This window comes from Leptodactylus fuscus, chromosome 2, assembly GCF_031893055.1.
Source record: "Leptodactylus fuscus isolate aLepFus1 chromosome 2, aLepFus1.hap2, whole genome shotgun sequence".
Classification (NCBI taxonomy): Eukaryota; Metazoa; Chordata; class Amphibia; order Anura; family Leptodactylidae; genus Leptodactylus; species Leptodactylus fuscus.
In genome coordinates, this window is record NC_134266.1 from 198,331,187 (window position 1) to 198,351,514 (window position 20,328).

Here is a 20,328-nt window from a genome sequence, read left to right on the forward strand (position 1 = left end):
GGGCAGATCACTATGGGACAAGCACAATCCCACAGGCCACAAGAAAATGGCAGCTTACTTACTGTGTAAGCAGCCATTTTTCTTGTGGCTGCGGGCATGCGCAGTCGGCTCTGCCCGAGGCCTACAAGTTACATAGTAGATGAGGTTGGATAAAGACATTAGTCCATCAAGTCCAACCTATAACCCTACAATCCCTACAGTGTTTCCCTCCAGGGGAAGGCAAAAAACCCCATGAGGCTCATGCCAATTGCCCCATTTCAGGGGAAAAAATTCCTTCCCGACTCCAAATCTGGCAGTCAGTATAAAAACTCTGGCTCAACGTGTCCATAAAATCTACAGTCCATAACCTGTTATATTTTTTTCTTCAAGAAAGGCATCCAGGCCCTCTTTGAACTTGTTTAATGAATCCACCATCACCACTTCCTGGGGCAGAGAGTTCCAGAGCCTCGCTGTTCTTACTGTGAAGAATGAAAGTTTGACCACCTGCGCTGGAAGAAGACGCATGAAGACGACGTTCCTGAAGAAGATGGAGGCGGCGCTGGAGAGTTCTCTCACAGCATTGGGGACGCCCCTAGTGCTGTTTGAGCACTGGGGCCCGCCCACAGGGCTGCGAGAGAACTCATTTGCATACCGACGGAAAACAGAATTTTAACCGAACGGCGGGGCGAAGAACACATCTAAAAGTAGGAAAGTTTACGCGTTTCGGGAAGCCACAGTTAGTCCCTTACAAATAGCTTGAATACAAATGATGAAAAATCCAGTTTATATACCACTACAAACCACACCCAACACAATTGCATCAGTGATTAACCCCATATATATCAAATCACAGAAAGACAATAGCAATATAGCATTAAAAAAGAGAGAGAAAACATCAATAATCCACATGTGATACCTCTACATCACATAGTCATGTATACATATGTGTAAGCAAAAAAGATATTACAGCTTATCGAACAGTTGAAGAAGTTATATTCCATAGCCAAGTAAAAGCCATATGAAAAGGCCTGAGTCCATCATCACCTGACCGGTCACATGATCAAAGAGATAGAACTCCACCCCATAGAAGCCAGAATAATAACATGAACGGTCATGTCATTGTTAACCAGCCTGCGTGTACATATACAAACCACAGATGACAATGGACATTATGAATGGCAATATTGCTGAAAGTTATACATGAAATAACTATACAGGTATAATTAGTACACGCTCTAGACCAGCTTGAGGGTCGAGCATGTCTATAATATATTTTATGTGAAATCAATGATATTACTGCAAAAAAACCAACTAAAAACACCACCAGGGCCGGCTCCAGGTTTTTATGGGCCCTTGGGCGACAGAGCCTCAGTGGGCCCTCTTGTAAAGGAGGTGGGGGAGTCGAGACACTGTGCGTTGCAGATGAAGCGAGTGACGTCATGCAGGAGTGTGGCGTCACCAACGCCATACCTCCCAATATTTTAAAGAGTAGAAAGAGGGGCAAAATGTGTGGCGCGCTCTGCGCGCCTCGGCAAATTTAGTTCCACCCACTTTTATGTTGATTCCACCCATTCTCATTCATTTATTATGTGCTCCCACACAGTATAATCCTCCTACAGTCACCCGTAAATTATATGCCCCCCTCCATCTCTCCCCCAGTTTCATATACACCCTTCCTCTGCCCCCAGTTTCATGTCCCCCCTCCATCTCTGTCCCCAGTCTCATCACGTTCTCCCCCTTCATCTGCCCACAGTTTAATGTCCCCCGTCTCTGCCCCAGTGTCATGCCGTTTCCCCCCTCCCCTTCATTTGCCCCTTCAGTTTCATTGGGCCCCCTCCATCTCTGTCCCCAGTTTCATGCCGTTCTCTCCCCACCCCCTTCCCCAGTGTCATGCCGTTCCCCCCCCCCTTCATTTGCCCCCTCAGTTTCATTGGGCCCCCTCCATCTCTGTCCCCAGTTCCATGCCGTTCTCTCCCCACCCCCTCCATCTGCCCCAGTGTCATGCTGTTCTCCCCCCCTCCATCTGCCCCAGTGTCATGCTGTTCTCCCCCCCTCCATCTGCCCCAGTGTCATGCTGTTCCCCCTCCCCTTCATTTGCCCCCCAGTTTCTTTGGGCCCCCTCCATCTCTGTCCCCAGTTTCATGCCGTTCTCTCCCCACCCCATTCATCTTCCCCAGTGTCATGCCGTAATACAAAACAAACACTTACATCACTCACCTTCTATCACTCACCTTCCCTCGTTCCCCCGACGCTCCTCTCTCTCTCCCTCCAATCACATACGCGATGCAGGAGCTGTGAGATCAGCTCCTGCTTAGCTCCGGACCGGCTTGCGTGTGTAGGCGTGATGCGATGACGTCATCGCGCCTACACACGCAAGCCGGGGCCGGAGCTTTAAAGCAGGAGCTGATCTCACAGCTCCTGCATCGCGTATGTATTTCAGCTCATCGGCGGACGGACGCCGATGAGCTGAAATTGTGACAGGCAAGTGCCGGGGGGCCCCCAGAGGCTCTGTGGGCCCCGGCACTTGCCCAACTATGCCGTGCGCTGACGCCGGCCCTGAACACCACTATATGTCAAATCACAAAAACACAATAGCAATATAGTATTCAAAAAGGAAACAGAGAACATCAAAAATCCATATGAGATACCTCTGCATCGCATAGTCATCATGCTGAGATGCAGACGTCTTATTGACGGGTGCTGTGAAGAGGCGGTGGCAGCGGGAGCAGCGGCACAGTCAGTATGTAAAGATACTTTTTTTTTTTTTTCATAACAGGTCGCTACCTGCTGGAGTATCCCCATCAGTTAGTGGCCTATTTACGTACCTCCCCAGGCCTGCTCAATGCCGCCCCCCCGCTTCCCCTTCTACTATAGGATATGGCGGGTGGCTGTGAGCAGACCCAGGCTGCGAACCCACTACCGCTATTATTATACTCAGGGGTCTTTTCAGACCCCCGAGTATAATAATCGGAGCCTCAGGGGAAGTGAGGGAACATAATAAACAGCATTACTCACCTTCCGGGATCCAATGTTAATCCTAGCAGGCTTCAAGTCTGTATGGTAATGTCCCAGACGTCACGTGGTCTTGGATATTATCATACAGATTATACAAAAAGAGGCTATATAGATATGGAGAATAGTATCAATCAGAAAAAAAACATCCACATCAGGAAATTCATATAAAATGTAAATATTTTATTGACATTATATTAAAAGACATATAAATACATACAAAAATGATGGGAAAACAAGGATATACCGTATTTTTCGGACTATAAGACGCACTTTTTTCCCCAAAATTTTTGGGGAAAAGAAGGGTGCATCTTATAGTCTGAAGGTGGCGCCCGGCACCCGCTGTAATAGAGAGGCGGAAGCCGGCAAGTGATAGACGCCATTACAGGTGCCGGGGCCTGAGACATCGCTGCGCTCCTCTGCCCTGCATGGCTTCATGCAGGGCAGAGGATCGTAGCGATGTCTCAGGCCCCGGCGTCTATCCCTCCCCGGCATCCGCCTCTCTAGTACAGCGGATGCCGGGTCAGTATCCGTGGCCCCTTCTCCCCTGTAAAGATGCAGGCCGGCTCCTGCGCGGCGGTATCGCAGGAGCCGACCTGTTCGGGTGACAGCCGGGAGCCTACTGAGGCTCCCCGGCCTGTCACTGCTGTATTAGTATTGCGGCTGGTCTCTATGACCAGCCGTAATACTAATAGACAGAATGTCCCATACACGGCAATACAGTTGTATTGCCGTCTATGGGACTTGCGATCAAGTGACCGCAGGTTCAAGCCCCGGGGGGGGAATAAAATAGTAAAAAAAAAAAAAAAAAAAAAAAAGCTTTAAAAATATGAAATAAATAAAAGTTCTAAATCACCTCCTGTTTTTTTTCAATACAAGGTGATCTAAGCAATAGATATCCCCCAAAATGGTATAACTAAAAAGTACAGCTGGCCCCGCAAAAAAAACGCTCTATGCGTCCCCGTACAGCTGCAGGGTCACCAGTCAATGTGGCCTTGCAGCTGTTGCAAAACTACAACTCCCATATATTAAATATTTTACCAGTTTTTGCTTAAAAAATTTTTTTTCCCTATTTTCCTCCTCTAAAACCTAGGTGCGTCTTATAGTCCGAAAAATACGGTAATATCCATAAAACACCAAATCACAACTCCAGAGGGAGGAGTGACCCAGGAATATATAGCCAAATGAATATAGAAATATACTACAGGGTAGTGAGGTAAAAAGTCAATTGATGTCACAGAGAATCATGTTAGGGTTAATACAAAGTTACAGTGCAAAGGGTAAGCAATAGTACAATATACTTAAGTGAATAGCTACCATGTTAAGGAGGCAAATGCAAGGATCCATGGACCCCTAAGAGTAAGTAAGTGACAACCATATTAAAGGAAACAAGTGAACCCCCCCAAGGAAAGGTAAGAAAATAAAGGTATGGTATACCTGGGAACACCACCACTACAGCCCGACGCGCGTTTCGTCTGTATACACAGACTTCGTCAGGGTATGTGTCTATATTTATTTGGCTATATATTCCTGGGTCACTCCACCCTTTGGAGTTGTGATTTGGTGTTTTATGGATATTATATCCTTGTTTCCCCATATTTTTTGTATGTATTTATATGTCTTTTAATATAATGTCAATAAAACGAGAGGGGATAGAAGATCCCAGAAAGTTGAAGGATACTCAGCATATATCAAAAAATAACTTTTATTTATGAAAAATTCACATGACTTAAAATAGACACATAGGACACTATATTCCACAAAGACCCCCGGAAGAAGGCTGGTCACGTGCCGAAACGCGCGTCGGGTCAGGGTGCCTGCAGCTACGGAAGCGTGTGTTTTACTATCTTAGCAATGGGTAAGATACTTTGTGTCTGGGTTTGATTATAGTTCTTCTACAGGATGCTTTGTATGTATGGAGGTTTCTTACATTTCCTATAGTAATGGAGTTTTTCCTCACTACTTGACACTTGTCTTATATATTTATTTATTTCATTCCGCTGGACATACATAGCTCCTTGTTGCTCTCTTCTATTACATCTCACCCATGTATTCCCTCAGTTTGAGGGTGTTTATGTGATAGATTATTTAATCTGTATAGAAGGGATGTATCTTTGAGCAGTTACAAGTTCATGATGTTATCACTTTGGACATCTATTATGCTATAATACCTTTCCGTACCTGTTGGTTACCCTGTTTGTGGAATATAGTGTCCTATGTGTCTATTTTAAGTCATGTGAATTTTTCATAAATAAAAGTTATTTTTTGATATATGCTGAGTATCCTTCAACTTTCTGGGATCTTCTATCCCCTCTCGTTTTCTTGGAATATAGTGTATGGTTGGGATACGCTTTGTATTATGGGGTTTATATATGAGAGTTAGATATGTATGTCTGATGTTAATATAACTCTCTTGTGCTATGCGTTTTCTATAATGTCAATAAAATGTTTACATTTTATATGAATTTCCTGATGTGGATGTTTTTTTTTCTGATTGATATAACCATACAGGCCCAAAGCCTTTGCTAGTAGTAACAACCTGTTACTGCTAGAACAGGCTTTGGCCTGTATGGTAACAGCCTGTTACTGCTATCACAGGCTTTGGGCCTGCATGGTACTGTTAGCCCAAAGCCTGTGCTAGCATTAACAGCCTGTTACCATATGGTCCCAAAGTCTGTGCTAGCAGTATCAGGCTGTTACTACTAGCAGAGGCCTTGGGCCTGTATACCGTGTTTCCCCGATAGTAAGACACCCCCGATAGTAAGACGTAGCGGGGGTTTTAGGGAGGTCGGCTAATGTAAGACATACCCTGAAAGTAAGACATAGTGGGACTTTCGGGGTAAAAAGAATGTAAGACACTGTCTTACTTTCGGGGGGTGTTAAGACTGTATCGAGGAAACACGGGGCTCCGCTGTGCTGTGAGAGCCGGGGGGAACTCCCCGGAGAGGGAGGGGGCGTTCCCCTCAGCTCTCACAGCACAGCGCTGTGAAGAAGGACTCTGCCGGCGGCCGCTTAACCCCCCGCGTGCCAGCCGCTTCTATTCATTTCAATGGCACGCTTCCATTGAAATGAATGGAAGCGCTCGGCACGCGAGGCGTTAAAGTGATTCTTCCATTAAAAGAAGTTCTTTCCTCTGACCACGTCGGAATAGCCTTAAAAAAGGCTATTCGTCTCCTACCTGTTGCCATAGCCAGCGCCGCCTTCTTCCTCAGCTGCGTCCGCCCCGTCTGTGTCCCCGTCGGGCCTCATGGATGACGCATGCGCAGTCGGCTCTAACAGGCTCTCGCAGCCAGAGCCGACTGCGCATGCGTCATCCATGAGGCCCAAAGAAGAGACAGACGAGGCGGACGCAGCTGAGGAAGAAGGCGGCGCTGGCTATGGCAACAGGTAGGAGACGAATAGCCTTTTTTAAGGCTATTCCGACGTGGTCAAAGGAAAGAACTTCTTTTAATGGTAGAATCCCGTTAAGCGGCGGCCGCTGGCAAAGTCTGCCTGCCGCTTCCATACATTGCATTGGGAGCGCGCTATTCAAATAGTATTCGCGCATCTCTAACTTCAATTGTAAGAAGTTACAATTGAAGTTAGAGATGAACGAATACTATTTGAATAGCGCGCTCCCATTGTAATGTATGGAAGCGGCAGGCAGAGTTTGCCGGCAGCCGCCGCTTAACCTCTTCAATCCATATGATTGATGATGATGATGGGGGGGGGGGGTTGGTTTTCCCAATATAAGACATACCCCGAAAGTAAGACATAGTGGGACTTTTGGGGGTAAAAAGAATGTATGACACTGTCTTACTTTCAGGGAAACACGGTAGTACTGCTAGCATAGGTTTTGGGCCTGTATGGTAATATCCCAGATGACATGACGTATGGGACATTACCATAAAGGCCCGAAGCCTGCTAGGATTCACATCCGATCCCGGAGAGGTGAGTAACATTGTTTATTATGTTCCCTCACCTTCCCTGGGGCTCCGATTATTATACTCGGGGGTCTGAAAAGAGTCCTGAGTATAGTCGTTCATGGGTGTGCAACTGTGGGGCATAATAGTTGGGTGGGCAACTGTTGGGCATAATAGAGCATAATAGAACTGTGATCCCTGCAACTTTTACTATGCCCCACAGTGACCCCCCTTCAACCTCTATTATGCCCCACAGTCTATTGTGCCATTGTGGGGCATAATATAGGCTGCAGGGGCAACTGTGGGGCATAATATATATATTATCAGGAGGACCCAGCTTCACTCGGGTATATTTCATTTTTTGTTTGTGTAGTGGCCCTCTAAGAATTGCCCAGTTTTGCACTTGTGTATTTTGTATGTCGTTTGTGTGTGTGTGTCTCTGCCCGCAACTTCCGCCTATATTCAGCAAATTGGTGCCGTCGATGGTTTGCCTGCTCCGGCGTTTCGGCAGCTCTTAAAGGGGTTGGCCACTTTCAGACCAATATTGACAAACAAATGTACAATAAAAAGATATACAATTTTCTAATATACTTTCTGTATCAATTCCTCACGGTTTTCTAGATTTCGGCTTGCTGACATTCATTCTGTTACTTCTAGAGGATAAAACTCTGACCAAGGTCATGTGATTTACGGTCCATGGTCATGTGATGATGACACAGGTGCACAGCTGATTACCAGGCAGATGTCTGATTACTGTGCTGTGACTCTAACGAGCGGCACCAGTGTACTCATCACATGACTATGGACCGCTAATCACATGACCATGGACCATAAATCACATGACCATGGTCAGTGTTTTATCCTCCAGAAGTAACAGAATGAATGACAACAAGCCGAAATCTAGAAAACTAAGAGGAATTGATACAGAAAGTATATTAGAAAATTGTATATCTTTCTATTGTACATTTGTTTGTCAATATTGGTCTGAAAGTGGCCAACCCCTTTAAGCTGTCCTGCTGTTGAACTTTTCCTCACGCCGTGCCTGTGATTGTTCCGGCATTTCAGCAGCTAGCTGGGACACCATACACTGAGCGTGTTGTTGGCGTTGATGATAAGCCTGCTCCGGCGTGTCGGCAGCCATCTATCTGGCCTACCGCTGAACTCATTCCTTGCGCTCTGCCCGTGATTGTTCTGGCATCTCAGAAGCTCGCTGGGAAGCCATATAATGAGCGTGCTGTTGGCTTTGATAATCCGCCTGCTCTGGCATTTTGGCAGCTGTCAAGCTAGCCTGCCGCTAAACTTGTTCAATGGTATTCTGTCTGGGGGGTCCTCATGCGGACTCCTTCCGGGCAGGAAGCCAAACACTAATGTGAAATGGCCCTAAATCACAACATTGTTCCTGTACTGTATTTACCTAACTGATCTTCACAGCCCTCTGTAGAATCACTATCTACCACTATATACAGTATGATCACCACATAGTGATAGTGTTGGTATATCTGAATTGGGGGTCCCATTTTAAGGTGTTCGCCACCCCCCTTTGCTGAACCCCTAGCTATGCATGTGGTATGCAGAATGTAGTATGTATAGGGGCGTCCTGTAGAAGGCGCTGTGCAGAGCAGAGTCCTATAGCATGTAATATACTCGTCCACATACAATGGTTATTACTATTATCAGTGCAGTCTATGGTGGTGTATGAGGTGACACCGTAGTAGTGACAGGAGCTGTGCACAGCAGAGTCCTGCAGGGGGCAGTGTATTCCTAGGAGGGAGAGACGAGTCAGCGCAGCTCCCAGCATGCTCTGTGAGTGTGTGAGGAGAGGGGAGAAATAGCAGCAGGCACATAATGAAGCTAAGATGGCAGCACTGAGTGTGCAGGTTTCACTTGTGCGGCGTCTGAGGTGAAGCTGACTGACAGAAGCACCGGAGCTTGCTAGCACTGGAGCGGTGTTAAGGGGAAGCGGATTACAGGACGCCAGAGAGGGGCGCCCAGACCCTGCCCTCACTCGCGGTGCGGAGAGGATGGTGACGGGGTCGGGGCGTGGGTTGACTTGGGGATTGCGGTGATTGTCGGCGAACAGAAGCTTGTCAGCTGCCGGGCTGCACGTCCCAGTGCCGGGAGGAGGACACGGTGAGGCCGGACGTCACCCCCTGATGCTGCGGCTGCAGTGACACGCACACACCGCCTGTACACACCGCGCCGAGGAAGATGATGTGCGCAGCAACTGCACCCCCTCCTCCCGCCGTCGCCGCCGCCGCCACTGCTGCCTCATCCGGCCCGGGGGGAAACGGCTTCTACCCTGTGCCCACAGCTTCAGGGTCCTGCCCTGCACGGCTCACTATGTCCGGGAGTCAAGAGCACAGTTCCGGCCCTGACTGCAGGAGTCGCTACCAGCTGCTGCTATCCGGCAAGGCCCTGGCAGACCGCTACCGGCAAATCTACACGGCGGCGGTGAATGACAGAGAGCAGCAGACCGGACCGGCAGCCAGGTAATGTCCCTCCTCCCCGGCTAGTGCTGGACCTTGTACCCGCACCCTGCAGGCAGCAAGGCTGTGTACATAGTGACAGGGCAATACTAGGTGACACAGGGCAAGGTGAGCTGCAGGCTATGGAGGCTTCTGTGGTGGCAGGGTACAGGTGACATTACATGCTAGTCAGTGGTGGTAGTGTACAGAGAGCAGGGTATACTGTATAGGTGACATTACATGCTAGTCAGTGGTGGTAGTGTACAGGGAGCGGGGTATGGGGGCTTCTGTGCTGCCAGGGTATACTGTATAGGTGACATTACATGCTAGTCAGTGGTGGTAGTGTACAGAGAGCAGGGTATAGGGGGGCTTCTGTGCTGCCAGGGTATACTGTATAGGTGACATTACATGCTAGTCAGTGGTGATAGTGTACAGGGAGCGGGGTATACTGTATAAGTGACATTGCATGCTAGTCGGTGGTAGTAGTGTACAGAGAGCAGGGTATACTGTATAGGTGACATTACATGCTAGTCAGTGGTGATAGTGTACAGGGAGCGGGGTATACTGTATAGGTGACATTACATGCTAGTCAGTGGTGATAGTGTACAGGGAGCGGGGTATACTGTATAGGTGACATTACATGCTAGTCAGTGGTGGTAGTGTACAGAGAGCAGGGTATACTGTATAGGTGACATTACATGCTAGTCAGTGGTAGTAGTGTACAGGGAGCGGGGTATACTGTATAGGTGACATTACATGCTAGTCAGTGGTGGTAGTGTACAGGGAGCAGGGTATACTGTATAAGTGACATTGCATGCTAGTCGGTGGTAGTAGTGTACAGAGAGCAGGGTATACTGTATAGGTGACATTACATGCTAGTCAGTGGTGATAGTGTACAGGGAGCGGGGTATACTGTATAAGTGACATTGCATGCTAGTCGGTGGTAGTAGTGTACAGAGAGCAGGGTATACTGTATAGGTGACATTACATGCTAGTCAGTGGTGATAGTGTACAGGGAGCGGGGTATACTGTATAGGTGACATTACATGCTAGTCAGTGGTGATAGTGTACAGGGAGCGGGGTATACTGTATAGGTGACATTACATGCTAGTCAGTGGTGGTAGTGTACAGAGAGCAGGGTATACTGTATAGGTGACATTACATGCTAGTCAGTGGTAGTAGTGTACAGGGAGCGGGGTATACTGTATAGGTGACATTACATGCTAGTCAGTGGTGGTAGTGTACAGGGAGCAGGGTATACTGTATAAGTGACATTGCATGCTAGTCGGTGGTAGTAGTGTACAGAGAGCAGGGTATACTGTATAGGTGACATTACATGCTAGTCAGTGGTGGTAGTGTACAGGGAGCGGGGTATACTGTATAGGTGACATTACATGCTAGTCAGTGGTGGTAGTGTACAGAGAGCAGGGTATACTGTATAGGTGACATTACATGCTAGTCAGTGGTAGTAGTGTACAGGGAGCGGGGTATACTGTATAGGTGACATTACATGCTAGTCAGTGGTGGTAGTGTACAGGGAGCAGGGTATACTGTATAAGTGACATTGCATGCTAGTCGGTGGTAGTAGTGTACAGAGAGCAGGGTATACTGTATAGGTGACATTACATGCTAGTCAGTGGTGGTAGTGTACAGGGAGCGGGGTATGGGGGCTTCTGTGCTGCCAGGGTATACTGTATAGGTGACATTACATGCTAGTCAGTGGTGATAGTGTACAGGGAGCGGGGTATACTGTATAGGTGACATTACATGCTAGTCAGTGGTGGTAGTGTACAGAGAGCAGGGTATGGGGGGGCTTCTGTGCTGCCAGGGTATACTGTATAGGTGACATTACATGCTAGTCAGTGGTGATAGTGTACAGGGAGCGGGGTATACTGTATAAGTGACATTGCATGCTAGTCGGTGGTAGTAGTGTACAGAGAGCAGGGTATACTGTATAGGTGACATTACATGCTAGTCAGTGGTGATAGTGTACAGGGAGCGGGGTATACTGTATAGGTGACATTACATGCTAGTCAGTGGTGGTAGTGTACAGAGAGCAGGGTATACTGTATAGGTGACATTGCATGCTAGTCGGTGGTAGTAGTGTACAGAGAGCAGGGTATGGGGGCTTCTGTGCTGCCAGGGTATACTGTACAGGTGACATTACTCAGGGGTGGTAGAGAGTAGGGTATGGAGGCTTCTGTGCTGCCAGGGTACACTGTACAGGTGACAATACATGCCAGGCAGAGAGCAGGGTATTCCAACTGATGTGTGGGACAGGGACAATAGTTATAGATGATCTGTGTGATGGCCACTGACTCTTTAGTGTATGGCCATTGAGTGGTGCCAGTCTTTCTTGGTCTACACAGAGTATAGTGTGACACTGGTTGACATTGTTTTGTTAAGGGCAACCAGTTGCTTGGGAGACTTTGATTTTCTCAAGAATTTCTTTAGCTCTACATGGTAATAATGAACCTTGGGTTGAGCGGGGAGGCATGGGGTGCCTATGGACCTGGGGTTGTCTTCAGTATGGAATAGTTTGGTACCATTTAAATTTGGTGTCTGAAGGTTGCCGTCATTCTAGATATTTAGAGACTCGTGACACAAGCAGAGGCTCCATATATATACATATACACACACAAACATGAAATTGTCACTCATGCAGTATTTGAGACTTTTAGAGCCACATACAGGCAAAGAAAATATTGTAGAAGTTTATAGTAGCCGTACACTGGGCATCAGCCAACCACTATTGTGTCTGACACCGTCATACACATTGAATGCTTCCTTTGAAGGGGTTATGCTGTGAGACCACCACTGGTCTCATGGCATAACCTGTCTGTATAACCTGTCTGTATGTATTTGGAGTGGTGTAAGTAGCTGAAGTGCCAAAAGAAACCCACGCAAAGACTGGTAGAACATAAAAACTTGTTGCAGAGTCATTGGCTGGATTCGGAAGGAGGCAACAGTGCTAACAATTGCACCACTCAGGTGCTCCCAATGAAATGATTGGGGGGGGGGGGGGCTAATTCACTATCCACCACAACATTGTGAACTCGAGAGGGGGGACGGGCTAATTCACTATCCACCACAACATTGTGAACTGGAGTAAATCACCTGTTTTCAGGATTGGTGGGTATTTTAGCTGTCAGACCCTAACAGTCAGCAATTAATATAAATGGTTTTAAAATGATACATAAATTTTGTGGTGTAACCACTTTATAGGGTACCACTGTTGTATCTCGGCGCTGGAGACCCTGATTCACAAGGGGAATGCAGTGTTTGATTCAGGTGACCCTAACCTATCTATCTGATATACTGGGTTCTGGGGACAAACTACATTTGATGGAGGAAGCGGAAAACATCAATGCTAAGTTTCTCTTAAACCCTGGCATGTTTGATCCCCATTTTCCATAATTTCTGCAGGAAAGATTGGATGTGCGGTCAGCCAATTCTGGTTTTAGATTAAAAAACAAAAAAAAACTAGACACCAGAAACTGAATGTGGTCTGAAAGTTCTTGTACTTAAGAGAAAGCTTGGTGGTTTATTGTGGTGGTGGCATCAGAGCGTCATTGGTTAAGCTGTGCTTGGTACATTTTCAGGCTGTAACCTACTCTACTGTACAGCTGTGTTAGAAGTAGATTCTGTTGGTTTTGAGTGGTACTCTTTGCCATGCCTTAGCAGAACCCTACAGGCCCCATTATTAGTCTTTGAGGTCTGTCAGGTGCTGCTGATGCCCGTTCTATAGTGGATCAGGAGTGCCAGGTTATATTAGGGAACCTTAGTTATCACATGGTATGGCCCATAAGATGGAATTCCCTAGGTTTTATTAATGAGCCAATAATGGGATCAATACAAGGGCACTTAAAGGTAACATTTTACTGTGAGCTCCATATTTATTGCTGAGACAAGGAGCCAACTAGGGATTATTTTTCTTGCTCGGTAAATGATTCATGAACTGGTAAGATTATTCTGTGGTATATAGGGCCCGAGTATCTTCTAATACAAGCCGCCTTTTTCTGCAATTCCATTAGCCCTCGTAGCTTTGTTGTTCTGACAGCTCTCGTGTCACATGTCACAACTAGCGGCCTTGCAAGTCTATGCACACAAATACATGGCAAGAATCCCTCTAGTAATCATTAAAGCAGGGAATGTAGAATTGTGGTAATGGGAGGCTTTGATGAATTATTTATGTCTTATGGGTTTTATTTTCACTTTTACTGTACCGAGCAGCAGAGTATGGAATATATAAAGGAGCCATCAGGTACACACAGTAGTATTTCATCACAGGATTGTGTAATCTGCACAGTGCCGTTGTCTTATACCCAGGTCTTGTGTACATTTAGCTATTTAATTTTTCCAGTGGAAATTATTCCTATGATGATGCTAATTCACATCATTAGATTTGCAGCCAGGACGGGATTTGTGGCTCAATGTGGACGTATTATGACTGCTTGAATATACCTTTCGGCAAACGGGCAGAGTTTGTAGAAGGTTTAGCCTTTGCGGCGATCTCCGCTAGTATTGTGGATGGGAATTAAAGGGGTTGGCCACTTTCAAACCAATATTGAAACACAAATCTTATTGTTTATATAATAAAAGGTTATGCAATATTCCAATATACTTTGTATCAATTCCTCAAGTTTTCTAAATCTCTGCTTGCTTTCATTCTCTCTGCTTATTCCATGGATAGAAAAAACAAAACAGTCAGTGGTCATGTGATGTACACAGCTCTCTATAGTCACACCCAGTAATCAGATGTCTGCCTGGTAACAAGCTTTGCACGTTTGTTCGTTACCCTTAGTTCACATCTGCGTTTGGCAATCCATTCGGGATGTCCGGAAGGGGACCCTTCCAAACGGACTACCAAACGCATTTGCAAGCAGTGTGCAGTGAAAGCGCACGGACCCCATAGACTATAATAAGGTCCGTGTGCTTGCCGCAAGATCTCCGCGTGAGTCATGCAGACTGAAAAGTAGATTGTGAAGTACTTTTCTGTCTGCATGTTCCCTGCGGAGCTCTCGTGGCAAGCACACGGACCCCGTGCGCGTTCACTGCACCCTGCTTTCAAATGTGTTCGGGTGGGGGGGTCCCCATGCGGACTCCTCTGAACAGGTTACCAACGCAGATGTGAATGAGGCCTTACATGACCATGGACTGTAGATCACATGTTCATCCCTACTTAATTGGAAGTAAGCAGAATGAATGACAACAAGCAGAGATCTGTAAAACTAAAAGGAAACGATACAGAAAGTATATTGGAATATTGTACAACTTTTTATTATAAAACAATTACATTTGTGTCTCAATACTGATTTGAAAGTGGCCAATCCCTTTAAGCAAATCCTATCCCCACAGCTGCCGTATCAGCCCCAGTATTCAACCTTGAAAGCTGTTTCAGCCACCCTGAAAGCTGCAGTGAAAACCAGCTAGTTTTTGCTGTGGCCATATCCTATGTGTCTTTAGCCTTGAAGGAGTTGTCTAATTCATATTTTTATTTAATATCGGGGGTCACCCCTTCACACCTGGCGTATCACAGCAGTCATATGCTGTTTAACAGTCACTGACACACTGGTAACATCAACCAAGGAACTTGTATACAGACTTGAATCAGATCCTCGGTATCCGTAGTGTTACATAATAAAAATATGTTCTGGGCAACCCCCTTTTAAGCTGGAGTCGCATGGGACAAATTGTCACAGAAATTTCTACAACTGAAAATCCGTTAGTCACCTGCATGGTGTCGACTTTTGCAACAATCAAATTGATTTCTGCAAGCCCTGGTCAGATAAATGGGGGTGTAGCAAAAAAAAAATCTGCAATGTATTTGCCCTGTGTGAATTTACACCAAGGCCTTATTACATCAGTGTTTGGAATCCAAAACCAGATGTGGAGACTACACATAACTGGGGCACATAATTACTTTTTTAATTACACCTTCTCTGTTTAGTCTCTACCCCTGATTTTGACTTACAAACAATGTAGCAAAACCCTGACGTGTAAATAAAGCCGAAGCCTGCACTTGGTTCTCACGAGGAGCATTCCACCATCACATGAAAACAAGCATGACAAGTTTTCCCTATTGGGTTTGACAAGTGTTTCGCTTTGTTCCAGCAGGCAGGCAGGCAGGCTCTACTATCATGGGTGTGGCTGGATGACATGTACGGCAGTGTGTCTAGTCATGTTAGCAGCTTTCTGCTGGCACTGCAGCTTCCGTGCACTGTATTGCCAGGCCTTATTTATAGTTGTGGAATGGATATTGTAACCTTGTCTAAACTTTCTTTATTAGATACGTATCACTTGTATGGGTAAATAGAGATCCGTATTATATTGAAAACCTGGAATGTTGCCTTATATTTTGAATCAAAGGTTATACTAAATGACATGTTAGTATTGTTTGTGTTGTGTTTTTATTTTTACTTGGTGACCTCAGTCATTGGCTTTTAGCGTATTTTGCAGTTCAATGAAAATCAATGATACTGGTTATTCAGGTTATAGTTGTTTGTGAACATTTTGCGTGTTTCTCACATTTGTGATTCATGTGTATTGTCTTCATTGGTTTAAGAGAATTAGGTAATTTACATCTTTGGATCAATGACAATGCCCTTGCTGCTCCAAAGAGATAATTTGCCAGAAAAAAGTGATATCTCAGCAATAGAGGTAGCAATTCACAAAGGGAAAGCACAATTTTATTCAGGTGCCCCTAATGTCTCTATTTGCGGGTCTTTGTTGATATGCTTAGTTCTGGTGACGGACTCCTTTTAAGATCCTCGTTTATATCACGTGGGCATGTCTTGCAATCCACCCCTGCCCAGTTTTAGAAAAGCAGCAAGGCAAGCGCAAAAAACGCAATCATTTTAATTACAAGTGGCATTACATAGTCTCCAATGTGCCCGGGTGCCATTAGTTTCAACACCAATATGCCTCCACTGTCAGAAAGGAGCATCGTCACTGGGCTGAGGAACGCTCTCTGCCTTTACTGTCAGGGAAAGGTGCATGTCAAAGCTCAGGTTGTGAGAGGCATCAGTGCTGAAACCAATGGCACTGATATCTCCAGCACGCATGCGCACACTGGAAAACTGACAGTACGCTGAATTCAGTGTACTGTATGCATGAAAGGTCCTCCCTTTTTTTTTTTTTTTTTCTTTCACTTGCATTCTTACCAAATTATTTATCCATTTCCTTGGAAGTGGACTGAAGGACAAACTGAAGAAAGAGATTCAGTTGAATGACTTGATAGCCTTCAACGTCACATGAAGTCATCACTGTAGACAAAATAATTCCAGCTTAATACAATTGTGTGAACAGATTTGTTTTTCTTTTCCTGAAACATGTTCATGCTTCTCTTTATCTACATTTCTTTACTGCTTCAGTGCATCGAAAAGGAAAAAGAAAGCAACTTTAGAAATAGTCGTAATAAAAATAATCCTATATAGACCTGTTTCTGTGGTAAGACTACTAGAAAGCTCTCTGTACTCTGATCCTATAGTCGAACATATGCCATACATCACAACTTTAAAGAGGACCTTTCATGTCTTTGGGCACATGTGGTTTTATATACCGTTAGAAAGCAGTGAGGAACGCTCACTGCTCAGCGTTATTGCTGGGCGGTACTGTCAGGAGGGGCGTTCCCAGCTAGACTGTCAGGAACGCCCTTCTAACAGTGAAGAGCTATCGGTAAATGCACTGATACCTCTTCACCCAGGGTACATAACAGGAACGCAGACAGTGCGCTGAATTCAGCGAACTGTCTGCTTTCTAGCGGTATATAAATCCACATGTGCCCGGGGACATAGAAGGTTCTCTTTATTTGCTGCATCTAGAATATAAAATACAGAGGATTCAGGGGGAAATACTGGAAGAATTATCTGCACACTGTACACTTTACACTTACAATTACACTTTTGTAGTGAATAACTAAGTGAAATTACTTGATATTATGCTGAGCAGAGGTCACACTACTTTTTTTTATTTTTGGAAGGGTAGCATACTCCTCTTATCAATTTTGTGGATTAATTTTAGGCATGTCTGAATACAAATAAATATGTAGGATAAGTAATCCTAATATATCGATGTTAAGCAGGGAAACAATTACATAAATTTAAAGAGGTTTTCCATTATAAAAATAATTTTTTTAAATTGGCCAGGGAAGGTGAAAAAAAAACCTTCACCTATTAATATGCATGAAACTTCTTGGAATATATAGCATTGCTATTACAGGCATCTATGATGCCTCGGTAGGTAGGTAGATAGATGAATAGATACATGCATAGATTGGATGGATGAATAGATACTAATAGGCTGGATCCCCACACACATCGGCTTGACAAATTAACTAGAACACCCCTATGTGTTCAGTCAACTTTAGTTACTCCCTTTGCGATGGCCCCCTTTATTCTTCATCATATAGCTTATATCTCTGTTGATAAACTTTACTACTTGTACTGTAAATATCTTTGTTTTAGGTGTGACATGTCAGACCTGAGGACTGATTGTTAGTGTGCGCCTTGTAGGCCTCTGTGATCCGAATGAACGGATGTCAGTCTACTGGTTCCATGATCATATCTCTGGTCAGGGACTGGCAAAACATCTGCATAAGGAAGCAACTGAAGTAAAAAGTGAAAGCTTGATGCAGGGGACAGATGAGAACTCTACTACAATTGCTCAAATTGCTGCAGTGTAGAATGTAAGTTTAATGTGTCAGTGAAAACTGTCGGGTGTGCATTGCATCGATGGTAATTCTGCTGTAGTCAAACCAAAGTCAAGCTTTGACTTTCGACTCCAGCTGTTTGTCTGCAGAGGTTTTAACTGCCTTTGCATACTGAGATACTGAAAAAAATCCCAAAATATCTCTGGCAGTGTCTTGACCCCTGTGAGGGTCAATATGCGGTGTCTTTGTGAATCCTAATAGAGACTTCCCATCTACTCTCAAAATGCTAGTGGAGATTATTTTACTAGCCTCTGCCCACGACTTCGTCTGCATGTTGTTAGTGTCAATAATCCGCCTATATTCAGCAAATTGCTGCTGTCGATGGTTTGCCTGCTCTAGTGTTTCGGCAGCTCTCAAGCTGTCCTGCTGCTGAACTTGTTCCTCACGCCGTGCCTGTGATTGTTCTGGCATCTCAGAAGCTTGCTGGGACACAATATAATGTGTGTTGGCGTCGATGGCTATTCAGTGAAAAAAGAGGACATTATTAGCCTAAATGTGGAGTATGTTGTGTGTGTGTGTTTTTTTTTTTTGTTTTTTTTTTTTTTTATGTATGTGTTTTTGGAACTCCAGTAATAAGTGCCAGTGCCCTATATAAGCAGCAGTGGTTCACTTATTTGCTGCTTTAGGCTAAGGCCCCATGGGCCGTAATCGCAGTGCTAAAGCGATACAGAAAGAACCGCGGCGTGAACACACTGCGGTTCTTTCCACAGGGCTTTCAACAGAAAGTTTGCAGAGTTTTCTTCCGTGGACTTTCTGTTACAATTATATCTATGGGAAAGCCGCCGGTGTTTCCGTACATATAATTGACATGCTGCGATTTGCAAAGCCGCAACGGCTTTGCAAATTGCAGTGTGTCCGCTGCGGGCAAATTGCTGCGTTTACGTCCCATGGGGCCGCAGTGTGTCCACTGCGGGCAAATTGCGGCGTTTACGTCCTGTGGGGCCCCGGCCTAATACATTCTTGTTTACCCCTGTACTTGTGATTATTGGGGTTCCAGTATTCAGACCACATTGGTCAGACTCTTAGCCTTTGAATAGAGAATAGATATCAGCATGTGAAAACTTTGTACACCTCCGTGGAAAAATCTTGTTAACCTACATTCACACTACCGCATGTGAATGGAGGCTATTCACATGACTGATTTTAATTATGGTCCTTTTTCATGGACCATCAAAAAAAACAAAACAAAAAAAAACTTTGTCTATTTTTATTGCTCCCTCAATACTCTTAAATGTATGAGATCTGTGAAAATGGGCACCCATCGGGTGCAAAATGACTATAAAAAGTGGACATCTTTCATGGCCGACTTCACAACGTTCATTTAACTTTAGTCCTATTCATGTATCTACATGACCACCCAGCTTTAGTTGGTATATAGTCTAGAACACATAAGGCTAGATTGAGATGTTGAGACATGCAGATTGGTGCAGTTTTTATATTGACTGCATCTTCAGCATTTGCTGTGTGGCCTTTAACAATGAGACTGCTTTTAGCTGCAGTCAGATTGAATTCCACGCAGTAATATGCCTGCAACATGTGAACTGAGCCAAAGTAAAAGCAATTATTAGCCTTATCAACAGGTGTTTATGATCTGCTCTTCCAAACTCCCTGAAATTCCTTGATAACTACTCATCCTCAGACCATTCCTGAGATTGAATTGGAGTATCAGAAGCATGGAAATTGTTCTATACAATGGATAATAAAAAATGGATCGCAGCAATTCCGCATCCCCCCCCCCCGATGGGATATGTGTCTTGTTGTATTTGAGGAGGGCTTTTTTTTTTCCCCCCTTGCTAAAGAGAAGAGCAGTTGCTCATGTAACTAGACTATTTGTATACTCTGACTCTCCGTATACCACATTAGCAGAGTGGCCATTTTGACCCTTCCACTGCCAAGGACATATGTACACATCTCCACTTTAATCACTGGCTTTTGGATTGCAGAAAATGTTGCTCATAGTTTTGATAATTTGGTCAAGTTATTTGTATGTGGACATAAAATTTAGCAAAAGCATAATATGGGCACGTTTCTATGACCTGTATTACCGCTGCAAATCCTGGTCTGATAGGTCATACTATGGACTGCTATAGATATATGAAAATAAGGTTCTTAGTGGACATTTTGATAAAATTGTGAGAGGCTCAATTGTGACAAAAATAAAGCGACCTCCTTAGATGAGACCCTAAACTATCAAGACAGTTGCAGACGACCATGTGCTTTTTGCTGGCCGTGCATTAAAGGCATAGGCGGTGCACAGGGG

The 20,328-nt window shown here is 45.0% G+C and overlaps 1 protein-coding gene across 2 annotated transcripts in view; it reads left to right on the forward strand.

The window, feature by feature from the left end:
• Positions 1 to 8,698: 8,698 nt before the first annotated feature.
• Positions 8,699 to 20,328, forward strand: part of MYCBP2 (MYC binding protein 2) — a 149,555-nt gene continuing 137,925 nt past the window's right edge. For both annotated transcript variants that reach the window (XM_075265391.1, XM_075265389.1), the window contains exon 1: positions 8,699 to 9,382. In XM_075265391.1, coding sequence (XP_075121492.1) covers positions 9,102 to 9,382 — 281 coding nt within the window. In that variant the 5' untranslated portion in view covers positions 8,699 to 9,101. The remainder of the gene's footprint in view (positions 9,383 to 20,328) is intronic.